The 25,980-nt window shown below is 45.2% G+C and overlaps 1 protein-coding gene across 1 annotated transcript in view; it reads left to right on the top strand.

Moving 5' to 3' along the window:
* The first annotated feature begins 24,951 nt into the window (after window positions 1-24,951).
* tacr2 (tachykinin receptor 2) overlaps window positions 24,952-25,980 on the top strand; it is a 423,398-nt gene continuing 422,369 nt past the window's right edge. The window contains exon 1 of the mRNA XM_041209480.1: window positions 24,952-25,169. Coding sequence (XP_041065414.1) covers window positions 24,967-25,169 — 203 coding nt within the window. The 5' untranslated portion in view covers window positions 24,952-24,966. The remainder of the gene's footprint in view (window positions 25,170-25,980) is intronic.

Raw genomic sequence — 25,980 nt, 5'->3', positions numbered from 1 at the left:
TCACATGCTTTTAATTTTGCTCTCACAGACTATTTGCAAGATATCTAGAGATAATTTACCCTGGCTGTATCTGCATCCTTCGCTGCCTTCTTTGCTTTCAACAGACTCATGCCAGGGACATCATCACCACTGCCGTCTGTCTTGACACTGGTGCTGATCACCCTCAGCAGCCTTGACTCTCGTCCTGACTCTTGATCTCCTGACAAGTCTCTGGAGAGCAAAACGTAGGGAAATCAAATTCCATTTTATAGAATGCATTTTAAGGTCTCTTGTATCGAAGGTCAGAGTGGACAGCCCGTCCCGCAGAGCTTCAACAGTTAGCACGGCTGAAGCAGTGATCTGCTGGCTCTGGAAGTCCACCCACAGGTTGAGTACCAGATGCCAGGTGGTGAAGTCCGGCACTACCGTGAATGAACTAGCATTTTAGATGCACCATCCTGTTCAGGGCATCATGTTTCCAGGCAAATGCTTTCAGCATAAGAACAAATGTGAGATATTTTAAAAACTGCCCATCTCAAGAAAGAATATCATCTTTGAGATTAAGCTGTGATCCATATCTGAGCTTTGTAGTAAAGCATTGCACTTGAGAGAGATAGAGGAAGAAATGGGGAGAAGGAGAGGAAGAAAAGGGGAGAGGGGCAGAGAGAGGGAGGAGAGAGAGAGGGAGGAGGAGAGAGAGGGAGCGAGAGGGATATGCCAGAGATATACTGCACATGACAATACCCCAGTGTGTGCTATAGCCTGTGTGCAGAGAGTGTAATGCTGAGACACCTCACGTGACCGAGGGTTTATAGACCTCACACGTCTTATCTGCAGATGAGTAAGACAGTGTCACCAATGCATCTGCATGCCTATGGATCTGGTGACTCACATTTGCCACATTCTCCAGGAATTGGTGCCATGGGGACTGTCATGAAAATATAATTTTTATACGATCATTGGGGTTTATTGTAAAGTAGGAATGGTGGTGTCTCGATAGTGTGTGTGGTTGTGTGTGTGTGTGTGTGTGTGTGTGTGTGTGTGTGTGTGTGTGAATTAAAGACAGCTGTTCTGAAGGCTTTGATGTATCAGAAGCGAAGCTAGATTTGAAATGCTAAATAAGTAGACATGGCTGAGTTTTAGAATGTGAGGTGTAAAAAGAAAATTTGCATTTTGAGATAAAACAGAATAGTTGTGAATTTGAAAGAGAGGGTGAAATGTTACACTTAGCCAGAAGAAGCCAGTGTGTTTATTTTTTCCCAAAGCTTGCTGATAAAATGCAAGATTTTTATTATTAGAAAGGTAAAGTCCAAAGACATATTGAAACAATGGGATTTACATTAAAAAGGGAGAAACATGTAAAAAGAAGATGATGCTATGTATAAGAAAGAAGGAATTCCAAGATCTGACAAGCATGAAAAGCCTCCAGCCTCTATGTACCAAACTGCTCCCTGTAGGAACCGAAGCTGAGAGAATTCACTGTGAATATCCCTGTTCAGGGCATTGTGTGCTTTGCCCTGGGTCTGTTCAAATCTATTTTGTTTTTACTGTTGCCTTAACAGAGGTGTAACTGGGTGTTAGATTAATTAGGGGAGCTAGGAGTTACCATAGTAGTACTTTGTACGTATGTGCTTAAAACTTTTTCTTTCATTAATAAATGTTTATTTTAGTTTTATAAAAACCCTCTAAGTCTTAATAGACTCATTACTACTGAATTCAAAGCATGCATCTCAAAATCAAAATACAAATTGCAAAAGAGTTGTGTCAGTTGTTTCAAGTTTCCCTCCGGGATTTGAGCAGCTCAGCATTTACCATCTGCTGTGTCAAAACAGGGACTGGGAGGCCATCCATTGCCAGTGGCTCTGAAAGTCACCGCCACACTGAACTTCTACATGAATGGCTCCTTCCAGGTCTCCACTAGGGACCTTTGTAGGATCTCCCAAGTGGTAAGACTCAAATGCATATACGAGGTGACAGATGCCCTTTTTGTGAAGGCCCACAATTACATGCGCTTTGTCAGAGATCAAGAGAGCCAGCAGGCCAGAGCTCTGGGCTTTGCTGAGATTTCAAGATTCCCACAGGTACAGGGTGCTATTGACTGCACTCATCTGGCTATCAAAGCTCCATGGCAACAGGCACTGCAGTGCATAAATAGGAAAGGATTCCATTTGCTCAAAGTTCAGCTGGTCTGTGACCATAAGAAGCAAATAATGCAGGTGTGTGCGCAATACCCAGGCAGCTGCCACGACTCATATGCCCGGATTTTCTGGCCCTGCTGTGGCATGTCTGCTCCCAGCAGATGTGGTGAGCCATTTAAATCTCCTTTCAGTTCGGTGGAACCTTAATATCCCACCAGGCTGGAGGGGCCATAAAATCCTGGCCGTACATCTTGAGTAGTTCACAGATCCCTGACATCTTTGAGGGACTACACAGAATCCAGTGTTGTGTCCTCGGCAGCAAAGGGTATCCCCATAGCACCTGGCTGATGACGCTGGTGCAGCAGCCTCAAAACCCTGCAGAGAGAAGGTACAACAAAACTCATATCACTACCCAAACAATGGCAGAGCATTGGCATCCTGAAGATACAGTTCTGATGCTGCGACAGATCTTGCAGAGCACTCCAGTACTCCCCAGAGGGCCTCCTGGATCATTGTCGTCTGCTGCATGCTGCACAAGCTGGTGCTGCAAAGGGGGAGGATTTGCCGGATGCAGACATGGAGGGGCTGCATATCTCCCCTGATGTGGAGGACGCTGAAGGGGATGAGGACAATGAGTTCGAGGAAGCCGAGGCTGCAGGGTAGGAGACTATAGCACAAGCCAGGTGAGGCAGGCATGCACATGAGGCCCTCATAGTCACCAAATTCCACAAGGAGGATGATCAGTATTAGTCTGCATTCCACTGGAAAGTGTCATTTCTCATTGGCCCACATGAACACCAGCATTGCTAACCCTCTGATTGCAACCATGCCCTTCAATCTGAGAGTGAGTTCTCAGCCATTTTGCCAACCATTGTCCTGGTCCTTTGAAGGCTGTTGAAGGCTCGGTAACATGTGTCCTGATGAGAGGAGCTCCAAGCTGGTGGAGAGCATTCCGGCATCACACGTCATAAGGTACAGCCCCTTGTAACATTTCTGCAGCAACCCAGTCACCACAGAAGCCTAGTGGAGGCAGGAGCAGCCCTACAATCCTCAGTGCACTCGTAGCTGAATGTCTTCAGTCTGACAAAGCTGCTGAAGGAGATCCAAATGGGACAAGGCATTCTATGTCGCCACAACGGTGTAACTGAAAGGTCACACTTAGGCCAAGGCAACTGTGGACATTACACTGGTCCAACTCCATTTCAAAATCACCTAGTCCTTTGTGCCACCTTTTCCTCTATCACATTGACATCTGTCACTCCCAGTTAGAGATGCGGGCTTGCATTCATCCTGACCTTTCTCTGGATTTGGATCACCTGAGGACCATGAAGTTCACACAGTAAGTTTGCTCTCATGGCCAGCACTGGCTCTTGCCAGCTGCAAAATGCAAAGATACTCAAGGTAACGGGTTGTTTGAAAATAAAGAACACTCATCAGATTCATTACATTCTGGGTTGCATCCCACTAGTACCTTTAACAGTATCAAAAGCTACCATATGCACTTCCAGATTATGTTCCAAGGCTCCTTTGATCACAACACATGACCATTTGTGCTTATCTTCAATGACCTCGGTGAGCGTATAGGTGAGGAGAGGCTACTCAAAACGTGTGGCTCCGGTCTGTATCCCTACATTGTGACAAGAGCCTTGTGTCCGAAATGCAGACAACAACAACAAGGTTAGAAAAGCAGAATGTTAGAGGCTTGAGTGCCAGCAAAATGAAGTTCTTTCTAGGGTCTGAGTTCCAGCACTTCAGTGTAGAAAGGTGCTCATACTTTTTGCTGAGCTTAGCAACTGTGCACTGTGAGAGTCGGATACACACAAGGTGGACAGGATCTCTGAGTAAGGTCTCAGAGATAGGAAATCCTGCCAGATGACAGTGAGCAAATAGAGTGTGAGGATCTATGACCCTTCTCCATGCGTTTACACATATCTCGATGGACATGACCTTACAATAATGCAGACGAGATGGGTGAATACCTCAGCCTCAATCTTAAGCAGCCAAAAATGAAGATGACATCCAGCAGCACCTTTTGTGAATGAGGTTCCTTCCACAAGCATGGTGTCCTGCCTATGTGTATTCATCTGAGTATTGTTCCTTTTTCCCAACATTTTGGAGACAGAATTAAAAGAGTGTAGAACTAGTGTGCTGACACCTTCAGCACTTATTTCCAGTTTGTCCTTATGTTTCAGTTGTTTGTTAGGTGTAGCTTGCAGTGACAATAATTCCCCAAAAATGCTGTTGTAAACGGAATCATTTTTTTCTCCAATTTAGCATGTTTGTGTCATGGTACACAAAGAGTTAAAATTTAGCTTCACTGACAGAAATCATACCTCGTGCATTAATGAGGTGATTGCTTATTTGGTTTCCAAGCAATCTGCTCAAGGGAGAAGCAAGTCACCTATCTTAAGTACAAAAATGTTGTGATTTTTAAAAAATATGTGTTTGTTAGCATTTTGAATTCACTGTTATGAAAATTCAAGGGAATTTAATCGCTCAAATTAGTGAAACTTATCTGGAATGTTTAAGGTAATGAGGTAGGTTTTCAACTTGCAACCTGGTGTGAAACTGATTGCGATTGACCATCATGCAAGTGAGGATACACAGTTTCTATCAGAGGTAAATCTGCAATCTCAGTTTTACTAGTGGGTAATTGTAAATCTACCCAGTCTGTCTGCAACTACCAATAAATGTTAGTTAAGGCAACTAGCTGTAATAATTGATGAGAGAAAGGAGAAAAACACTGATTATCGTACAAAGTATGAACTGTTTATTTTTACAGTAGCAAGAGCTAGCAAAGAACATATCCTTCCAAAGAAGGTAGTTGTATGCCAAATCTCCCAATGGTTAAAGGGCCTGCTACAGTTCTCTGGGACATTTGCTTGTTGCTTATATTTTAGGCTCTCTGGCCCTCACACCCTATTATACCCTTCACCCACTCTTTTTGCCATCTCGATGCACCATCATATCTTCCATGTCAACTCATGCATCACCACCCATCCGAATGGCCAATAACACCCCATGCCACCCATCCCCACACAGCCTATCATATCCTCCATGCCAACTCATGCCCCCAACCACCCTCAATGGCCCCCATACCCTCTTTGCCAAATCATGGTACTTTCCTGGTCCACTAAACTAGTATACACACTCTTCAGAACCAATGAAGCCTATATTAACAATGGCATCTGAGACCTGCATAAAAATCCACCCATTCATAACTTCCTTTAAACAACTGCTGTTGCTACAACCCTAAAATGTGTCAATTGACTAGACCTTTAAAGCCATCAATAACAGAAGTTGTAAATACTCGACACCTCTTTATCTTGTGCAAACATTGAACCATTGACAAAAGAGATCACAGAAAAATAGCTTATTATTTATATGATGTTATAACATCATAAAGCTGTCAATCATGTAATGTTTTGCTAAAAACAAAAAACTGCGGATGCTGGAAATCCAAAACAAAAGCAGAAATACCTGGAAAAACTCAGCAGGTCTGGCAGCATCGGCGGAGAAGACCAAAGTTGACGTTTCGAGTCCTCATGACACTTCAACAGAACTAAGTAGAAATAGGAAAGGGGTGAAATATAAGCTGTTTCAGGGGGGGAAGGGTTGTTGGGACAAGCAAGCAGTGATAGGAGGAGATAACCAAAAGATGTCATAGACAAAAGAACAAAGAGGTGTTGAAGGTGGTGATATTATCTTAAAGCATGTGCTAATTAAGATCGGAGAGCAGGACAAGCAAGGTAGCTCTAGTGGGGGTGGGGTGAAATAAACCATGGGTGGAATACATTTAAAAATAATGGAAATAGGTGGGAAAAGAAAAATCTATATAAATTATTGGAAAAAACAAAAGGGAGGGGGAAGAAACAGAAAGGGGGAGGGGATGGAGGCCCATCCGGCCCATCTCCCGTGCATCCACCCTCATGCCTTCTCCTCCCTCCCAGAAACATGATAGGGTCCCCCTTGTCCCCACTTATCACCCCACCAGCCTCCACATTCAAAGGATCATCCTCCACCATTTCCTCCAACTCCAGCATGATGCCACCACCAAACACATCTTCCCTTCACCCTCTGGCAGCATTCCATAGGGATCATTCCCTCTGTGACACCCTAGTCCACTCCTCCATCAATCCCTACTCCTCAATCCCCACCTATGGCACCTCCCCATGCAAACGCAAAATATGCAACACCTGCCCCTTCACTTCCTCTCTCCTCACCGTCCAAGGGCCCAAACACTCCTTTCAGTGAAGTGAAGCAGTGTTTCACTTGCACTTCCCTCAGTTTAGTCTACTGCATTTGTTGCTGCCAATGCGGTTTCCTCTACAATGGAGAGACCAAACGCAGACAGGGTGACTGCTTTGCAGAACACCTTCGATCTGTCCGCAAGAATGACCCAAACCTCCCTGTTGCTTGCCATTTTAACACTCCATCCTGCTCTCTTGCCCACATGTCTGTCCTTGGCTTGCTGCATTGTTCCAGTGAAGCCCAGTGCAAACTGGAGGACAGCACCTCATCTACCGACCAGGCATTTTACAGCCTTCTGGACTGAATATTGAGTTCAACAGCTTTAGATCTTGAACTCCCTCCTTCATCCCCACCCCCTTTCCATTTCTTCCCCCTCCCTTTTGTTTTTTCCAATAATTTATCTAGATTTTTCTTTTCCCACCTATTTCCATTATTTTTAAATGTATCCCACCCATGGTTTATTTCACCCCACCCCAACTAGAGCTACCTTGCTTGTCCTGCTCTCCAATCTTAATTAACATATTCTTTTAGATAATATCACCACCTTCAACACCTCTTTGTTCTTTTGCCTGTGACATCTTTTGGTTATCTCCTCCTATCACTGCTTGCTTGTCCCAACAACCCTGCCCCCCGCCCCCCCCTGAAACAGCTTATATTTCACCCCTTTCCTATTTCTACTTAGTTCTGTTGAAGTGTCATGAGGACTCGAAACGTCAACTTTGGTCTTCTCCGCCGATGCTGCCAGACCTGCTGAATTTTTCCAGGTATTTCTGTTTTTGTTATGTAATGTTTTGCCTTCTCTGCACCTGTATCAACAAAGTTAATCCTTTTATGAGAGTGCGTGCTCTCAGTCAAGCCTCTTCATGCATGGAAATGCCATGAGTTATCATGGAGAATATGAGGTGCCAATGGGGGTTGGTGGGGGCATGAGTGGCATGGAGTGTATGAGGGGCATTCAAGGTGGGTGGAGGGCATGAGTTGGCATGGAAGGGTCATGGGTAAGACTTTTTGATCTTAACTTTCAAAAGGTTCCCGAACCAGATTATGGTTCACAACTCCTATGAGGGGCCCTGAACCATGAGTCATGGAGAAGCTGGTTTGACTCCATGAAAATTGTAGGGAGCTAGGACATGCTGACCCTGACAATGGAGCCAACCAGGTCAGGAGTCTGCACCCTTCTCCCTTGGCACTGAAAATTGGGAGTGGCAGGAATGGGGATGGGAATCACAGAATCAGGTCCTGCCAGCCATTTTTAATTGGCTCTGAAGTCCTTACACCTCCACAAATTCCGGCCCATTCAGAATCTAAACGAACCTTTGTAACTTTGGCTTGCATACTTGCCTCTAACTGTGCAAAGCTGTGCCAGTCTGGTTAGAATTGGTGTAAATTGATAAAGTGTTCTGGATGTGTGAGAATCTTCTTACTTAGTAATATTAAAGATTAAGGGCTAACATCAAATGATCAGGACCAATTGAAAATCAGTTATATACTCATGTAACTGGTCAATTGTTAAAATGGTTTGTAAGGGAGGATACTAATTAACTGTTTAGGTAATAAGAAATAAGGTTGAAACCAGGATCTTTGCAGCAGAGAGAAAACAGATTCAACCAGAGGGAATACCTTTACCCAGGACCTGAGAAGTATGAGAAGCCCCAAGAGGGTACAGAAGTTCAAAGAGACTACAAGAGTTTAGGAAAATTTCAAAGTCTGAGAAGGACAAGAAAGAGAAGACTATAAGACAAATCCAGGCCAGGTTTTGTGCACTCTGTTGTCCATAGTTGAAACAGGGAAGTATAATCTGTTATGCTGTGTTAGTTACTGCCTACTTTACTAAGTCATACTTAATAACTCTTTCCACTTTGCTGCAGCTTGACAGTCTTGCTTTTGACTTATTTATGATGTCCAAATTCCTTATATACTGGGCTAGGTAGAAGGCAGGCCACATCACCAGAACGCAACACTGAAGGAGAGACAGCAGATGCAGTGCCCAACTAACTGATTACTCAGCTACAGACTTCAGAAAATGCTATATTCATCTAAGCATTTTGAAACATTCAACACATATGCCACATTTACCCTGCCCTGGTAAATCATCTTGATCATTGTCCTTAATGTACACTCCTTTACCAACTTGGGTAAAGCTGTATTCCTCCCCAGCTAACTTCTGCCCTCTGAAATGAGACCTACTATTGTGCCTAATTTTGTTGCCTCCAATAGTTTGCTATGTAAGAGTGTGCTTCCCCTCCTCTCATCATTTCCTCACTCCTCTTTGTAACTATGTTGGATTCCACTTCTAATTCCTAACTGTGTGCTTCTTTTAAGTGTTTCTCCTTTGGCTGAGGAAGTGAGGTGACAGGTGTGTAGCCCTTGGGCCTAGAGAAGGAGACAACCTAATGTACAAAGACTGAGTTTTGAGGCAGTGATCACCTGGGCCTAAATATTCTGTAACAATCCGGTAGTTATTTGATTATACAGGCTAGATATTACAAGACCAGTGTCACCCTGCAAGACAGCTCCCTCATCTAGAGTTGACTCTGCCTATACTGCAGAAACCCCATCATGAGCAATGAGCAATTAATAGCAGAAATAGGGAAGGGCAGGTCAGAGGCTTGCACCAAGCTCAGAGCTATATCATTCTTCACATTTCAACTCATCCAGCAGATGTTGTACAAGCGATTGGACAACACAGAAAAGTTGGTGGTAAGATGGAGCCTGGTGTTGTCAGTATACATGTGGAACCTGAAGTGTTTTTGGATGATGCCATTTCCGACTTTGATCAAGACTGTTTGGTGCTGTGGAAACTGGATTGGAATGGTTCAAATAAAGAGTTGAGAGAAAGAAGGGCAAGGATTTGGAAGGCACCAACACGTTCAGGGAGAAAGTACATTGAAGGCCTCTCTTACAGTACAGCACTACCTCAGGAGTGCATGGAGCCTGATTCAGAGGTTCATGTGCTGCCATTGAGCCAAGGCTGATACAAGAAATGAATATTTACTTAATAATCCTAACAGCCAGTAAATGTTCTGCAAGCACCCTTACAGAGGGAGATTGTAAAGTTGTTTCACCTGGAAAACAGGCTTTATTCATCAGCTTTAGATAGGTGTGCAGCACAGACTGGGTTAACTGTCAGGTAACACCTGTGAAGGCTGAAATAGTCTTGTAGTATTGAATTGTTGGTGACACCCGCAAAGAAAACTGCTCAAGAAGCTCCCTTTGTAAGGATACCATGTAGCAGAAAAGCAGGCAGTTTGCCTCAATATCACTGTATGCTTTGGCTGATAGTTTGCTGGGCAGATGAAAGATCTAGATTGTTTTGTTAAGTGAAAGGCAATGTTTTGCTTCAGCTGATGTCTCACATGATCATTTCTGCACCAATTGGCTGTCACCACCTGATGAGCTCTTGAGAAGGAAGTAAAGAGAAGGACTACACTGCATGAGGATAATAATGAATGTATGCATTGGCATCCTGTTATGACAGGCCAACTAAGATGGTAAGCAAATGCCAACAAGGCTGTGTAAGGGGGAAAAGTGAAGAGCTTACATAGAACTTTAAAGCTAGGCTCAAGAGAAATATATCTGTATGAGAGATTTGCCACTATTCTTGGCAAGCATGTCAATACCCATTGGCATTGGTCCCTCGGATGCATTGCCATTGGCCACCTGATCTGCCCATTAGTGATCCTCCTTCTCCTTAGAATAAGGTGTGTGCTCAAGGAGATCCTCATTGTCCAAGGCTACTCTCCTCTGGAGTGCCAAGTTGTGCAGAGCACAGCATATCACCACAGCCTGTGAAACACTTCATGGTGAGTACTGCAGGGGCTCTGCCAGATTTATCCAGGCATCAGAACTTTGTTTTCAGAAAGGCTTATGGCCTGTTCAATTGTTGCCGTCATAGTCACATGGCACTGGTTGTAGGTTTTCTCTGCCTCTTTGTCACGGTGCCGCACAGTTGTAAGGAGCCATGTCTTCACAGTGTGTCCCTTATCATCCAGTATCCATCCATGGGGATATTCAGCCTGAAAAGCTGGCACCTGGAATTGTCCCAGGGAACCAGTTGAGAGATGGACAATGGTGGAGAGTCATTGGAGGAGGAGGATGCATCAAGAGCTGCAGACAGATCAAGAAGGATGAGGAGGAAGAGTTTGCCTTTGTCACAGTCACATTATGTGATTTGTGACTTTGACAAGAGCAGTTTCAGTACTCTGGCAGGGGCAGAAACCAGATTGTAAGGATTCAAACATGGAGTTCCAGGAAAGATGGTCATAGATTTTGGAGTCAGCAGCACATTCAAGGACTTTGGATAGGGAAGAGAGACTGGAAATTGGATGGTAGTTTGCATGGGCAGAGAGGTTAAAGGGTTGGCTTTTTGAGCAGAGGGGCGATGATGACATTTGAAGGAGATAGTACCTGAGAAGAGACAGCCATTAACAATATCGGCTAACATGCAGGCCAGGAGGGGAAGTTAGGTGGTCAGCAGTTTAATGGAAATAGGATTAAGGGAGCAAGAGGTGGGTCTTTTGGACAAGATGATCTCAGAGAGGGAATGAGGGGAGATAGGAGAGAAACTAGAGAAAGATATAATTCGGGACTAGGAAGTTTAGCCTGGTGGGTGAGGAGAAGGAAGGGAAGTAGCAGAGGCAGCTGATCAGATTGTCTCAATCTTACTGACAAAGAAATTCCTGAGTCCCTTGTACTTGCTGTTGGCGATGAAGGTAGAGGGGACCAGGGAGAGAGGGTTTTAAGAAGTAGACATGAGGCAAAAACTCTAGAATCTTGCCCAGGCACACCGAGGAGGCAATAGAGAAGTTGAATCAGATTAATAATTGACTTGATTACTCACAATGCCAGAGGCAGTTGCATTGAAAGGCTTCCTGTTATTTGCAGTCACTTCCCCTGAATCAGAGTGGACCCTCATCACATGAATGATTTTTGTGCATCTCCCTGGCAACAGTGTGAAATTAAATCAGTCTGTTTGAAACTTTGTTGTCATATTTGATTCTGGTATGAGCTTCCAACTTCATTCATGACATCACTAAGTCTGCCTATTTCTGCCCATTTCCACCTATGCTTGACGATGTCCCTGTGTCAGCTCATCTGTTGCTGAATCCCTCATCCATGCCTTTGTTACCCCTAGACTCAACTATTCAAATGCGCTCCTGGATGGCCTCCCATACTCTACTCTTCATAAACTTGAGGCCATCCAAAGCTCCGTTGCCCGTTTCCCATTCCCCTATCACCCCCAAATGCACCAATCTGCAGTGGCTCCTGGTCCATCCTTGTTTTCAATCCATCCAGAGCCTTGCTCCCTCCCTATCCCTGTAATCTCCTCCAACCCCACAATTCTCTGTGATATCTCTGCTCCTCTAATTCTGGCTCCTTGTGCATTCCCAATTATAATTGGTCCAGCATTGGTGACTGTGCCTTCAGTTGCCTGGGCCCAAGATCTGGAACTAACCACCAACCACCACCCCACCCCCCCTCAACCCCCCTAAACCTCCCTGCCTCTTTACCTTATTTTCCTCCTTTAAGACGTTCCTTGAAACCGACCTCTATGATCAAGCCTTTGGTCATTTCACCTAATATCTCCTTCTGTGGCTCGGTGTCATTTGTTGTTGTCTCATAGGTGCTGACCATCTATGGAAGTTTAGGAACTGACTAGCAACCTGATACCTTCACAGGGCACTGGATTCATCAAATGGATTCATGGCAACAGCCCAAAAATGCCCACTTCCACTATCAGAGATGCCAATTCAATTACCTCCACATCACATCTTCATTGGATCGAAATTGTGGAATTCCATATCTAACAGCACTGTTGGGTTTAGATGCACTGCACAGAATGCAGCAAATCAAGAAGGTGGCTCACCACCAGATTCTCAAGGGCCACTAGGATGGGCAATATATGCTAGTCCTGCCATAATGCTCCCATACCAAAGAAAGATAAAAAGAGTTGGCCTGTAAGGAGTGGTTGCACATTTTTACATTAACAGCATAGTGATATCTACCACCAAATTGGAAAAGCAGGAATATGATGGGAATGCCATCGTCCTCATGAAGACCTACCACTGCCTTCTCTGTGCAGTTAAATATGTCAATGCCACAGTCTGCTGGTGAGAAGCCTTTTTTTCAAATTCTTTCATGGCATATGAGGATCACTGGCAATTGTTGCCCATCCTGAATTGATCCTGAGAAGGTGCTGTTGAGCCATCTTCTTGAATTGCTGCGGTCCATGTGGTGTAGGTACACCCACAGTGCTGTTAGGGGGGGAAGATTCCAGGATTTTGACCCAGCAACAGTGAAGGTACAGTGATATAGTTCCAAGTCAGGATGGTGTGATTTGAAGGGGAACTTGCAGGTAGTGGTGTTCCCTTGCATCTGCTGCCCTTGTTCACTTAAAGAGCTGTCACCAAGCATAAAACAACCTATTGTACCATCCCTCAGCCAGATATTAAAGGAAAGGAGTACAGTTTGCTTTGGCAACAAATATTTTGTAAACCACCATTAAATCAAAGATGAGAATTTTACATACAATGAAAGAAGGCAAAAAAGCTGGTTATTCTAATAATTAAATAATGACTCAAATAGACAAGGTATATAGGAAACGACAACAGGGAATTCGTTCAATCTTAACACTATCCATAAAGAATTCTAAAACTTCCTGATTTTGAATAGAATTAAACTGCAATGAATGTCAGTATCACTTCTAATGCCTGAAGGTGCTGACTCAAGTGGCAATTTTTCCCTTCTATGCCTATGCATCACAGTTATCTCAATGCTGTCCTCACCAGCTGTCCAGATTCTAGCAGGAGCCATTGGTTATGATGAGCATTTAGTTGATTTTTTTCTCTCTCTCAAATCCAATAATACAAGGCCATTTGTAATACCAAATTGGAGACCAGTTGAGATCTGCTAACTCAGCACAAATCAGGTACTTGACTTTTTAAGTCTGAATGCCCTTATATTACACCAGGTCTTATCAAATGCCAACTGAGCCAAGCTGACAACATACTCACCCTTGAGTCAAAAACTTCACTCCAGGATTTTAGCACGTAATGATGGAGTATTGCACCAGAAGAGGAGAATTTAAACTGCCTGTTTTCTGCCCGGGGAATCTTACCTTCTAGAGATGGACTGCCTTGCTTACCTCTGGAAAATAGTAGCGTTACTTCCAATGGTTCTGAAGTATTTTGAGGCTGTGATGTGTGGCACAACTCACTGGGGATAGTGTGCTATAATATCAACTGTTTCCTGAGCCGCAACAAATGTGAAAACTTTGACCAAACCACCAGATTGCCCCAATTCTACCTAACTTTACTTTAGGCCAACAGAATACAAGCACCAGGTTTGTAAACTTAATAAGTAAATAACTGTTTATTGAACAAATTGTCTTTAACTAGTGGCAAAAGAAAGAAATATGATACATATATACATACACACAAGACTCTCAAAACATGGATTTTAGGGGTGGGATAATAGTACCAATCCAGGGTACAGGATTTGATGGATTGATTTTGATCGATGTCTTCCAAATTCCTTTCAGTTCTTGTCAATGACACAAGGTGGTCTTCCAGCATTTTCAGCTGTAGTTCAGTGGTTGAGCACTTGCCTTTCAAGTCTCTAACAGTGCTTTTCCCCTTTGCTTCTTGATGGGTTTTCAGAGATAGAGCAGATTATAGACATATTAGGAGAGAAAAAAAACAGCTAGTTATTATTGTGGAACTCCTGGAATCTTCCACACGTAGGTAAAAGGGGTTTTAGGTCTTGTTGCTTTCAGTCTAGAAGCTATACTGCTCACTCACACAAAGCCTGGTCACTTGGTCAGGAACACTTGTCAGGCAGCTACTTTGGTCCAGGACTCCTCTCCAGCACCATCCTGTCTTTCATGGCACACCCTGTTCCAGGATAGCAGCATTGCATATATCTCTCTCTGTTCCAGTGGATATGTCTTTCAGCTGCAGCCATTGTAATTTTACCATGGTCCAGCAGAAAATAAAAAGATATGGGGCAGAAATTTGCTCTGAGTGGGCGGGCATGTGCCCGACCTGCTCGAGCATAAAATGACACACAATGACATGGGGCAAGTGTTCCGATGTCATTGCGCACTTGCATGATATTTCAGTCAGCAGGCAGCGTGGGAACTGGCAGCAAGCCTGCGGACAATTAAAAGGCCTATTAAGACCATTAAAAGAATGATTGAGTGAAATTTTTCACTGCCCATCCAACCTTATGATTGGTGGGTAGGTGAAAAGGCCAAGCGACCTTTGGATTTTTTAGGAAATCTCATTCATGTGTAATATGAAATTTCCAACAGCAAATAAAAATTAAAGTTTTTAACTTTCATTCATAACATGTCCCTGCTAAGCCACATGAGGGGACATGTTTTTAACACTCGTTAAATTTTTTATTTTTGTGTTTTTAAATCTTCAGCTCTCTGAGGCAGCTCCGAGCCTCAGGGAGCTTTCATTGAGCGCACTCGCATGCATGTATGAGCTTCCGCACTCGCCCTCCTCCCAGCCCCATCCAGCAACGCTGAGCACTGCAGCGTGCATTTCAATGCTGGCTCGCTGTTACATGTTGGGGCCTGATCGCATGCGGCTTCATGACTGCACCTGGGCCTGCCCGCCACGCCCACCCGACCATGTTCTTTACAACAGTCCAGCAGAAATAAAAAGATATGTTCCTTACATGTGGCAGGGGGTGGTTAGGCCTGGGTCCCAAGCAGATTGCCTTGTATCTACCCTGCTTACCACTGCTTCCTGGACTCACCATATGGTAGGTGGCAATAGGCCTGGGAAAGATCCTGACAGCCTGGGGCTGGATTTTCATTAGGAAGGCTGGCATCATGAGTTGGTCATTTTCCTGATGTCAGATCCCAACTCTGTCTCAGCAATGCCGGCTGCTGGGAGTTTCAACTGGGGAGGTGGGGATAGGCTTGAGATGGGCTTGCCACCTCCTATGCTGGCCTGGAGCTGGAAATGGAGCCAGAAGCGGAGCAGGAAGCAGAGGCAGGACAGTCTCGGCATAGGCCTGATAAAATGTCTAAGTCTACTGCAATCTTTGTGGCTTTGGAGATTCATGGTTTCCAATGAAACTTGTAGCATAATGGTCTGGCACATAAAAGGTTAAAGTAAGACTGAGTACACTACCACACACAGTGATGTAAGAGAACACATGACCCATACCTAGGGGTCAGTTGTAGATGGAGCCGTGTGTAGAAGCAAGTGTGGAGACAGCACCTAGCTTGGACCTTTAATGCAACACCTTACAACACGGTGGCAGCAAATGAACAACTCTAAACCTTGCAGAGATTGAAGAAGAAAATTAAAATCCTGGAAAACTGAAGGAATCAAATAAGCCTTCTGACCTGAAGAAAAGCTTAAGAAGCAAAGGTGTAGAAGGAAATTGCCAGAGAAAAGCTCTAAAGAAAGGTTTGGAAGCTGAAGGCAGAAATTAAATTCCTCACTGAAGCAAAAGACTCCATTGAAGCCTGTGGAAGCCCAGCTTCAATACAAAGAGTGTGCAGATTCAGCAGACCTAGCAGGAGTGAGCTAAAAATTTAAAGTTCCTGGACAACACAAGTCCTGAAAAAAAGTTAAATACTGAAGTGGACAGAAATTTCCATTTAAATAATGGTCCAAGAAACCTGTTTCTCAAGTTGGCACCTGAAAATGTGGCCTCTGAGCCCACTGCAAAGGAAAAAAATTAATTATTAATTGCAACTGAGTAGGCAGCTTTAAAAACCCAGCAAAAGCTGGGAATCAATGCTTCCAAGACCGGCGAACATTGCACTCAAGCAGGGTAGACTCTAACCAGTCGATCCAGGCAGCCATTGGTGAAAAAATTTAAATGCTGAGATCACGAACGCCATTACTGCAGGAGCCTGCCAAAAACCCCAAGTGCAGGAAAACCCTTCGTGCAGAAACATACGGCAAGCCATCTTGGATTTTCAGAAACCTCTTATAGCTGAACCTGTGATTTAAAAATTTGAACCATAGATCAGAAATCCACTCTTCCAGGTCAATTGGACTTTTCCAAGGCCCAGACAAATCACAAAATTAGGGACTTTAGAGAAAGAGATCCCCCTTAGATACATAATTGCTTCAGGTCTGGATGAAAAGACAGAAGCTGAACAAGTTAACACACTGCTTTATTCAGTTGGCACGATGGCCGATGATATAATAGCTAGACAAGGACTCAATGAATCATTTGCAAAATTTAAAGCTTTAAAATCATTCGCTGCATTTGCAGAAGTAACAAAATCCTTGAAAGGGCTAAATTTAATAATCGTGTCCCAGGAGAATCAGTCGACTTCTTCATAATGATCTGCACAAAATGGCTGAAGGCTGTGATTACGGTGACATGAAATCTGAGCTAATCAGGGATAGAATAGTTATAGGAGTGGCAGATAATGCACTCTCAGTCATGCTTCAAATGAAGGAAGATCTAACCCTTGAAAAAGCCATCCAGATTGTCAGGCAATCTAAAATCCAGGTGTAGCACAGATCCATGTTAAGGGGAAAAAGCAAACTGTGTTACAAAGTAAACCCCACTGTCCAGCTAATGAAACAGCACAGAAACAGAGATACTCCAGCCCAAGGGAAGCAATAACCTAACTGACCAATAGAGTGACCATGCCAGCGCTGTGGAGCAACGTGTCCCCACAGGTGTGATCAACATCCAGCAACTTCAGCCCAATGCTTTCAATGTAACCGAAGAGGACACATCAGGAAGCTGTGCAAAGCCAAAACATCAAAACACACAGTAAATCCCAAAAGGGTTCACAAAGTCGAGACATCACACCAAGAGGACAAACAAGCATGCTTCTTGAGTGGCTTTTCATTCTGGAATGCAGGCATCTCAGTTAATGGCCATCTCTCAAACTATAAGTTGGCCATGGGAGCCAGTATTAAGGTCCTATCAACAGAGAACCATGGCTGGTGATGCAATGATTGATGCCACCACAATACACCTGTAGAGAGGAGCAGGGGGCATCAAACTCCCAGTGGAAGATACTCTGCAGCCGGCACTCAGGTACAAAGACAAAACAATCTGAGAGACCCTGCTGATGGTCCACTTCCAGGTCTGTTCACTGTTGAGCTGAAAAGCCTGCTTCAATCTTAACCTTTACAAAAATTCACAAAGGGTGAACAAGGGCCTAGCTCCATGTATAAAAAGGAGTTCCCAAATCTCTTTACAAGATTGGGGTGACTGGAGAATGCATGCAAGATCACATTGAGGGAGGATGCTGAACCTGTGTGCCTGTTCACACTACGAAAGACTCCCCGCCCACTCATGAAGCAAGTACAGCAGCAGCTGGACGAGTTGACCAATATGGGGATCACCACATGGTGTTCTGGAATGGTCCCAGTCCCAAAACCGAATGGTATTTGTGTAAATAAAGCTGTAGCCAGAGAAATCCACCCAGTGCCGTCAGTAGATGAAAGCCAGATAACACTCTCCAAGAGCACAGTGTTTTCAAAACCCAATGTCAACAGTGGCTTTTGGCAACTTGCCCGAGACGAAAAATCCAAATTGCTGACCACATTTGTTACTCCCTTTGGCAGATTCTGCTTCAACTGCTGGCCATTTGAAATCACCATGACACCAGAATTTTTTAAAATTCATTAATGTGATGTGGGCGTTGCTGGCTGGGCCAACATTTATTGCCCATCCCTATTTGCTCTTGAGAAGGGGTGGTGAGCCACCTTCCTGATCCACTGCAGTCCATGTGGTTTAGATGCATGAGGGAGGAAGTTCAACGTACAATGTTGGCCATTTTATAAGACCTACAAAGTGTCATATGCCATATGGACAATCTTTTGGTTCATAGCACAACAATGGAGGAATATGACAAAAGACTCATAGCAGTCCTAGAAAGCCTGCAGGAAGCAGGGCTGATAATAAATGAGAAATGCAAGTTCTCCAAGACATTGATTCAGCTCCTGGGCCACATCGATTGCAATGAAAGCAGCACTGCGGACCCACAGAAAACTAAAGCTATTTGCAAGTTCTCCTACAGAGATTCCTGGGGATGGCGAACCAGTTGGCAAAATTCTTACCAAATCTGTCACAGGTCACAGAACCTTTGAGCTATCTTACTTAAGGAAGACCAGGCATGGTGCTGGGACTCCTATCAAGAGCAAGCATTCACTCAAATCAAAGCAATGCTGCTCTCAAGCAACATTCTGGCCCGCTATGACCCATACCTACCCATCATCATAGCAGCAGATGCTTCATCCACAGGCCTTGGAGCAGTCCTATTTCAAGAGCAACTGGATGGAAGTTAAAAACAAAAAACCGCGGATGCTGGAAATCCAAAACAAAAACAGAATTACCTGGAAAAACTCAGCAGGTCTGGCAGCATCGGCGGAGAAGAAAAAAGTTGACGTTCGAGTCCTCATGACTCTTCAACAGAACTGAGTGAAATTAGGAGAGGGGTGAATTATAAGCTGGTTTAAGGTGGGGGGAGGTGGGGTGGTGGGGGGAGAGAAGTGTGGGGGGGTGTGGTGGTGTGGTTGTAGGGACAAGCGAGCAGTGATAGGAGCAGATAATCAAAAGATGTCACAGACAAAAGAACAAAGAGGTGTTGAAGGTGGTGATATTATCTAAATGAATATGCTAATTAAGAATGGATGGCAGGACACACAAGTTATAGCTCTAGTGGGGGTGAGGTGGAATAAGACTAACTGGGCATAAAAGGTATAGATTTAAAAATAATGGAAATAGGTGGGAAAAGAAAAATCTATATAAATTATTGGAAAAAGCAAAAGGGAGGGGGAAGAAACGGAAAGGGGGTGGGGATGGAGGAGGGAGTTCAAGATCTAAAGTTGTTGAATTCAATATTCAGTCTTGAGGGCTGTAAAGTGCCTAGTAGGAAGATGAGGTGCTGTTCCTCCAGTTTGCGTTGGGCTTCACTGGAACAATGCAGCAAGCGAAGGACAGACATGTGAGCAAGAGAGCAGGGTGGAGTGTTAAAATAGCAAGCGACAGGGAGGTTTGGGTCTTTCTTGCGGACAGACCACAGGTGTTCTGCCAAGCGGTCGCCCAGTTTGCATTTGGTCTCTCCAATATAGAGGAGACCACATTGGGAGCAACGAATGCAGTAGACTAAGTTGGGGGAAATGCAAGTGTAAGGCTGCTTCATTTGAAAGGAGTGTTTGGGCCCTTGGACAGTGAGGAGAGAGGAAGTGAAGGGGCAGGTGTTGCATCTTTTGCGTATGCATGGGGAGGTGCCGTAGGTGGGGGTTGAGGAGTAGGGGGTGTTGGAGGAGTGGACCAGGGTGTCCCAGAGGGCACGATCCCTATGGAATGCTGCCGGGGGAGGTGGGTGAAGGAAAGATGTGTTTGGTGGTGGCATCGTGCTGGAGTTGGCGGAAATGGTGGAGGATGATCCTTTGAATGCGGAGGCTGGTGGGGTGATAAGTGAGGACAAGGGAGACCCTATCATGTTTCTGGGAGGGAGGAGAAGGCGTGAGGGCGGATGCGCGGGAGATGGGCCGGACATGGTTGAGGGCCCTGTCAACGACCGTGGGTGGAAAACCTCGGTTAAGGAAGAAGGAGGACATGTCAGAGGAACTGTTTTTGAAGGTAGCATCATCAGAACAGATGCGACAGAGGCGAAGGAACTGAGAGAATGGAATGGAGTCCTTACAGGAAGCGGGGTGTGGGGAGCTGTAGTCGAGGTAGCTGTGGGAGTCGGTAGGCTTGTAATGGATATTGGTGGACAGTCTATCACCAGAAATTGAGACAGAGAGGTCAAGGAAGGGAAGGGAAGTGTCAGAGATGTACCATGTGAAAATGATGGAGGGGTGGAGACTGGAAGCAAAATTAATAAATTTTTCCAGGTCCCAAAGAGAGCATGAAGCAGCACCGACGTAATCATCGATGTAGCGGAGAAAGTGTTGTGGGAGGGGGGCCGGAGTAGGACTGGAACATGCAATGTTCCACATACCCCATAAAGAGATAGGCATAGCTGGGGCCCATGCAGGTACCCATAGCCACACCTCTTATTTGGAGGAAGTGAGAGGAATTAAAGGAGAAATTGTTCAGTGTGAGAACAAGTTCAGCCAGGCGGAGGAGAGTAGTGGTGGATGGGGATTGTTCGGGCCTCTGTTCGAGGAAGAAGCTAAGGGCCCTCAGATTATCTGGTGGGGGATGGAGGTGTAGAGAGATTGGACGTCCATGGTGAAGAGGAGGTGGTTGGGGCCAGGGATCTGGAAATTGTTCATGTGACATAAGATGTCAGAGGAATCACGGATGTAGGTGGGAAGGGACTGGACAAGGGGAGAGAGAAGGGAGTCAAGATAATGAGAAATGAGTTCCGTGGAGCAGGAACAGGCTGACACGATCGGTCTGCCGGGACAGTCCTGTTTGTGGATTTTGGGTAGGAGGTAGAAGCGGGCCGTCCAAGGTTGGGCGACTATCAGGTTGGAAGCTGTGGTAGGAAGATCTCCAGAGGAGATTTGAATGGAAGTTGCCGAATACTGTTCTACACTTCCAGAGGACTGTTGGATACAGAAATGAGATTCGCCAATATTGAAAAGGAAGCCTTCACAGTCACATGGATGTGCAAGAAATTTTCAGACTATGTCATTGGCCTAAAGTTCACAACTGAAAAAGACCAATGGTCTCATTGTTAGACAAAGGGACCTGGCAAAGATGCCTCCTCGAATCCAGAGATTCCTCCTGCACCTCTTGAGTTTCCCTCATGAAACAGTATATAACTAGGGCAAAAACCAATCAGCGGCAGACACACTTACCGGGGCCACAGTGGACCTTCCGACAAAACAGGATGTCATTCTGATCAAGGACTTGAAGCATTAGTTTATTTGTTTACAGCAGCAAATCATTCCTTATTGTGGTGGATTACTTTTCCAGAGGTGAAGCAGCAAATGTAGTAGTTAAAGCACTGAAAGAAATGTTTGTGAGCCGTAGCATTCCAGGCGAGATTGTGTCTGATAATGGCCCACAATTTTAAAATCAGTACTTCTCCCAAGGTGCCATCACAACCGTCTTCCACCACTGTACCAGCTCCCCAAGATACCCATAGTCGAAAGACCAAAAGAAGGGCCTGCACTATAAAAGCCCTCCTAAAAAAAGAACGAAGATTTCGAAACAGCACTGCTAACATATAGGTCCACCCTATTACAATGTGGCCTAGCCCCATCCAAACTCCTGAAGGGCAGAAAACTCCGCACACTACTCCCAATCCTACCAAAAGAAAATAATCCCAGGGCTGGTAGCCAAGGATTACCAAGACAGAGAGCAGTCCAACAGACAGAAGCAGGCTTCCGCCTACATCCAAAGGTACCGCACCAGACACTGCCACAACGAAAGGACAACAAAGCCTGGACGGAGAGTGGGTGACCCCAGTCATACCTGGCTGGCACCCCAGAGAGCATAGCCAAGAGAAACAGGAGGAGTCTCCTCCCCATCCCTCGAAGGGTCCCTCCCACTGTGCGGTGGAGAGAAACTGAGAAAGATACCTAGGTGCCAGAACAACCTCCGATTCAACAAAATTTACCTGTAGCAACCACACCTACCACTCCTCCGACAGTAGTGACAACAAGATGTGGAAGAATTAAAAGTCCTCCAGATGACCTGAACCTATGAACCCAATCCATTGCAGCTCCCTTGAGTCTTTGGTCTGAAGAAGGGTCATACAGACTCGAAATGTCAACTTTGTTTCTCTCTCCACAGATGCTTTCAGACCTGCTGAGTTTTCCCAGCTTTTTCTGTGTTTGTTTCAGATTTCCAGCATCCGCAGTATTTTGCTTTTATCTGCTGAGTCTTCATCTGCTGCCTCAGACACCCAGCACTGAGTACTGTTGGCCCAATTTGTCTCTGCTCTCTCCAACAAGTGGCTGCACTCTGCCAATGCAAGTCCCAGCACAGTGCCACAAGTGAGCACAGCAGAGGTTGCTCCCCACAGTCAGCCTCCAGCTCTACTTCTATTCACAGTTACCCCTATTCCTACAATCTCAATACAGGAGGGAAACCACTGTGCAATCCTCTGGCCACCCCTAGCCTATCATCATCCCAATGAAAGTTTGCTGTTAAGGAGCTCCCAGTAACATTGCCACATGGGATAATGCACACCATCTTGACATAAATGGTAAGGCCACCAAGCTTACATGCTGCAAACTCATCACCAGTATTCAATCAACAACCCACTAGCCCCACATTATCATGTAATCATGCCAATTTAATTATGCACCCCACACAAAGTGAACACACATATTGACCCAAGTATTTCTTCTACTCTAGTGGCAGAATGTCAAATCAATTCAGCAGCCACGAGAGCCAGAACTCATCAGCACCAAGATTCTGTGACCAGGATCTCGGTCTCCTTGTGCAGGTATTCCAGGAGAGGTGAGACATCCTGTATCCAGGGGGCCACAAGCTGTCCTTGACCATCACCAAGAACGGGGTGGGGGCGTTGCAAATTGCAGTATTTGTTTAATGTCTCTGCTATTTCCTTGTTCTCCATCAGTTTCTCCCGTCTCTGCCACTATGAGAGCCATGTTTATTTTCACTAATTTCTTCCTTTATAAATACCAATTGATATGTTTACTGTCCATTTTTATCTTTCTAGCTTACTGCCATATTTTTTCCTCTTCATCAATTTCTTGGTCATCCTTTGTGAATTCTGAAACCCTCCTTATCATCAGGCAGCATTATAAACATCGTCCTTTAATCTAACATTACCTTAAAACTTCTCTTGTTAGTTACGATTGGGCCACTTGTCCTATGGGGTTTACTCCTTAAGGGCACGCATATTTGTTGTAAATGATGAATTAATTTTTAAAATCTTTTTTCTCCACCGTCCCATTAAACACGCCCAGAGCAGAAAGAGACAGCTTAAATCTGAATAAAGCTCCCTTTGCTCTATCCCTTCCGGAAAGGTGAACTATGTGTGAGGGACTTCCCTTTGGCCGTCGATGTGTTTTCATTATGAAAACATTTACAACAGGGATTTTTAAAATGAAACATTATTTGTGTTATTCCTTCACATTGATGTTTATCTGTTAATTTAAACTGGAAGGCGGGTGCTACTTATAGGGTAGGGATTTTTCAGGACTTGGTTACGTATCCCCAATACTTCTTCCCTTTAGAATGAGGGAGTTGCCTAATATGCAGCACAAATGCATCCCCTCAAGACTATAGCAGCGGTCTCGCATATTAAAATCGAAATATTTTGTAAGCAAATGAAAAATCATCACTAAGACCAATCCTAATTCAGAAAGCAGCTGGTTATGGAAAAGTCGCCAAATTGAGGTACAATGGGGAATTGTATGTAAACCAACATTTCAAATGGGAGCAATCCATCACGGGTAAATGAAAGGGGTGAACCCAAAGAGAAAATCTTGGAAGCATGCAAGATAATAATTTACTTAAATTAAAGGGTAGGGCATGCAAGTGACAGTGGGGTTCCTTATAATCAAAATCTGTACAGGGATTAGTATTGGTAAAATCTATGATGCTGATATTTTACGGGATGTATTCGGTGATGTCACCACCTCTTTGGAGTTTAACCCAGTTCAAAGCTCCGCCCCTTGGATATACATATACAGCAACACCTGCAAACTTCACTTGGATACCATGCTGATAGATCCTGAATCCACCACTTTCATCAATGGTTATCGCTATTTATAAATTGGTGCAAATGTTTGCGAAGGTGACTACGGTCATTCCAGTCTTGGGGCGTGAGTTGGGAAGTTGGGAATCCGGGATCAGGGCATCGCTCAGTGTAGAGATGGTGAGCTTCGTCTGAGTGTCGGAATAGTGAGCTGGGGTCTCAGTCTCGAAATAGTAATCTGGGTCTCAGTGTCCGGATAGCGATCTGGGTCTGAGTGTCGGCATAGTGATCTGGGGGGTCTCATTGTCGGGATAGTGATCTGGGGGTCTCATTGTCGGGATAGTGAGCTGGGGGTCTCAGTGTCGGGATAGCGAGCTGGGAGTCTCAGTGTCGGGATAGCGAGCTGGGGGTCTCAGTGTCGGGATAGCGAACTGGGGGTCTCAGTGTCGGGATAGCGAGCTGGGGGTCTCAGTGTCGGGATAGTGAGCTGGGGGTCTCAGTGTCGGGATAGTGAGCTGGGTTTCAGTGTCGGGATAGCGAGCTGGGGGTCTCAGTGTCGGGATAGCGAGCTGGGGATCTCAGTGTCGGGATAGCGAGCTGGGGGTCTCAGTGTCGGGATAGCGAGCTGGGGGTCTCAGTGTCGGGATAGCGAGCTGGGGGTCTCAGTGTCGGGATAGCGAGCTGGGGGTCTCAGTGTCGGGATAGCGATCTGGAGCTCTCAGTGTCGGGATAGCGATCTGAGTCTCAGTGTTGGGATAGCGAGCTGTGCCCTGGGATTGAGTTATTTGTGAAGTTAACAGACTAACAGAGCTCTGGCTCGGATTGAATTTGTTGGGTATGAGCGGCGAGGCTGAAGTGGATCTGAATGCGATTGAGTCCAGTGCCAATGGGACCCTGGGCAATGTGTTTGCCCAGCCGGCCTGGCAGGTGTGTCTCTGGGCTATTGCTTATGCAGTTATCGTGCTGACCGCTGTGTGTGGGAATGTGATTGTGGTTTGGATCGTTCTTGCTCATAGGAAGATGCGAACTGTTACCAACTACTTCTTACTTAACCTGGCGGTGGCTGACGCAGCCATGGCCGCTTTTAACACCGCCTTCAACTTCATCTACGCCGTTCACAATGACTGGTACTTCGGTCTACATTACTGCCGCTTCCAAAACCTCCTGCCCATCACTGCCGTGTTCGCCAGCATCTACTCAATGACAGCAATTGCCCTGGACAGGTAAGCAGCAGAGACTGGGACACCTCTCGCCAGGGACTATCCCGGAACAGGCCTCCCAAGAATATCACTCAAAAGAGTTTCATCTGAAGGGAGATCGAGCCGGGAACCGTTCACTTTTTGCTCTAGAGTCGGTTTCAATTCAATCTTTAGCTTCTTGGTGTGGTCGCTGGTTTCAGTCCCATTCCCAGATTGCTTCTCCGGTGTTTGGAGTTCTGAAATTAGTTCCCATCTCTGTTTAAAGCGACGGAACTAAATAACCAACATATGAACTCCAGTAATGAACGCCATCTCAACAAGTGTCCGAGTAACTTATTTCTCAGACTGAGTTGTCCACCCTTTTTAAAGGACCGGATATCGTTTGTTCAGAGAAGGAGGACACTGTCCTCTTTGAACCTCCAGCTTGAACTATTTGTGCTGCACTTGACCCGTCCTGGCTGTGTATTCGGTAAAGTAGCCCCACATTGACTGTTCGCTTTCACTGGGAGTCCTGTCAGACAGCAGGAGGGGAACGTCTACAGTTAGTAGTGAGAACCCAATCCAATAAATATCACAGTCCCAAATCAAATAGTGGGGTCGTTAATGGGATCAGTGGCCCAAGAAACATTCAAATCCTGTAAAGTCCTGCTTGCTGGCATCTGGGGCTAGTGCCAACATTGGGAGAGCTGTCTCACAGACTAGTCAAGCAACAGCCTGACGTAGTCATCCTCATAGAATCACACCTTACAGATAATGTCTCAGACACCACCATCACCATCCCTGGCTTTGTCTTGTCCCACCGACAGGACAGGCCCAGCAGAGGTGGCGGCACAAT

Source organism: Carcharodon carcharias, chromosome 17, assembly GCF_017639515.1.
Source record: "Carcharodon carcharias isolate sCarCar2 chromosome 17, sCarCar2.pri, whole genome shotgun sequence".
Lineage (NCBI taxonomy): Eukaryota > Metazoa > Chordata > Chondrichthyes > Lamniformes > Lamnidae > Carcharodon > Carcharodon carcharias.
Note: the sequence above shows the minus strand (reverse complement) of the source record. Positions and strands in the feature narration are given on the sequence as shown.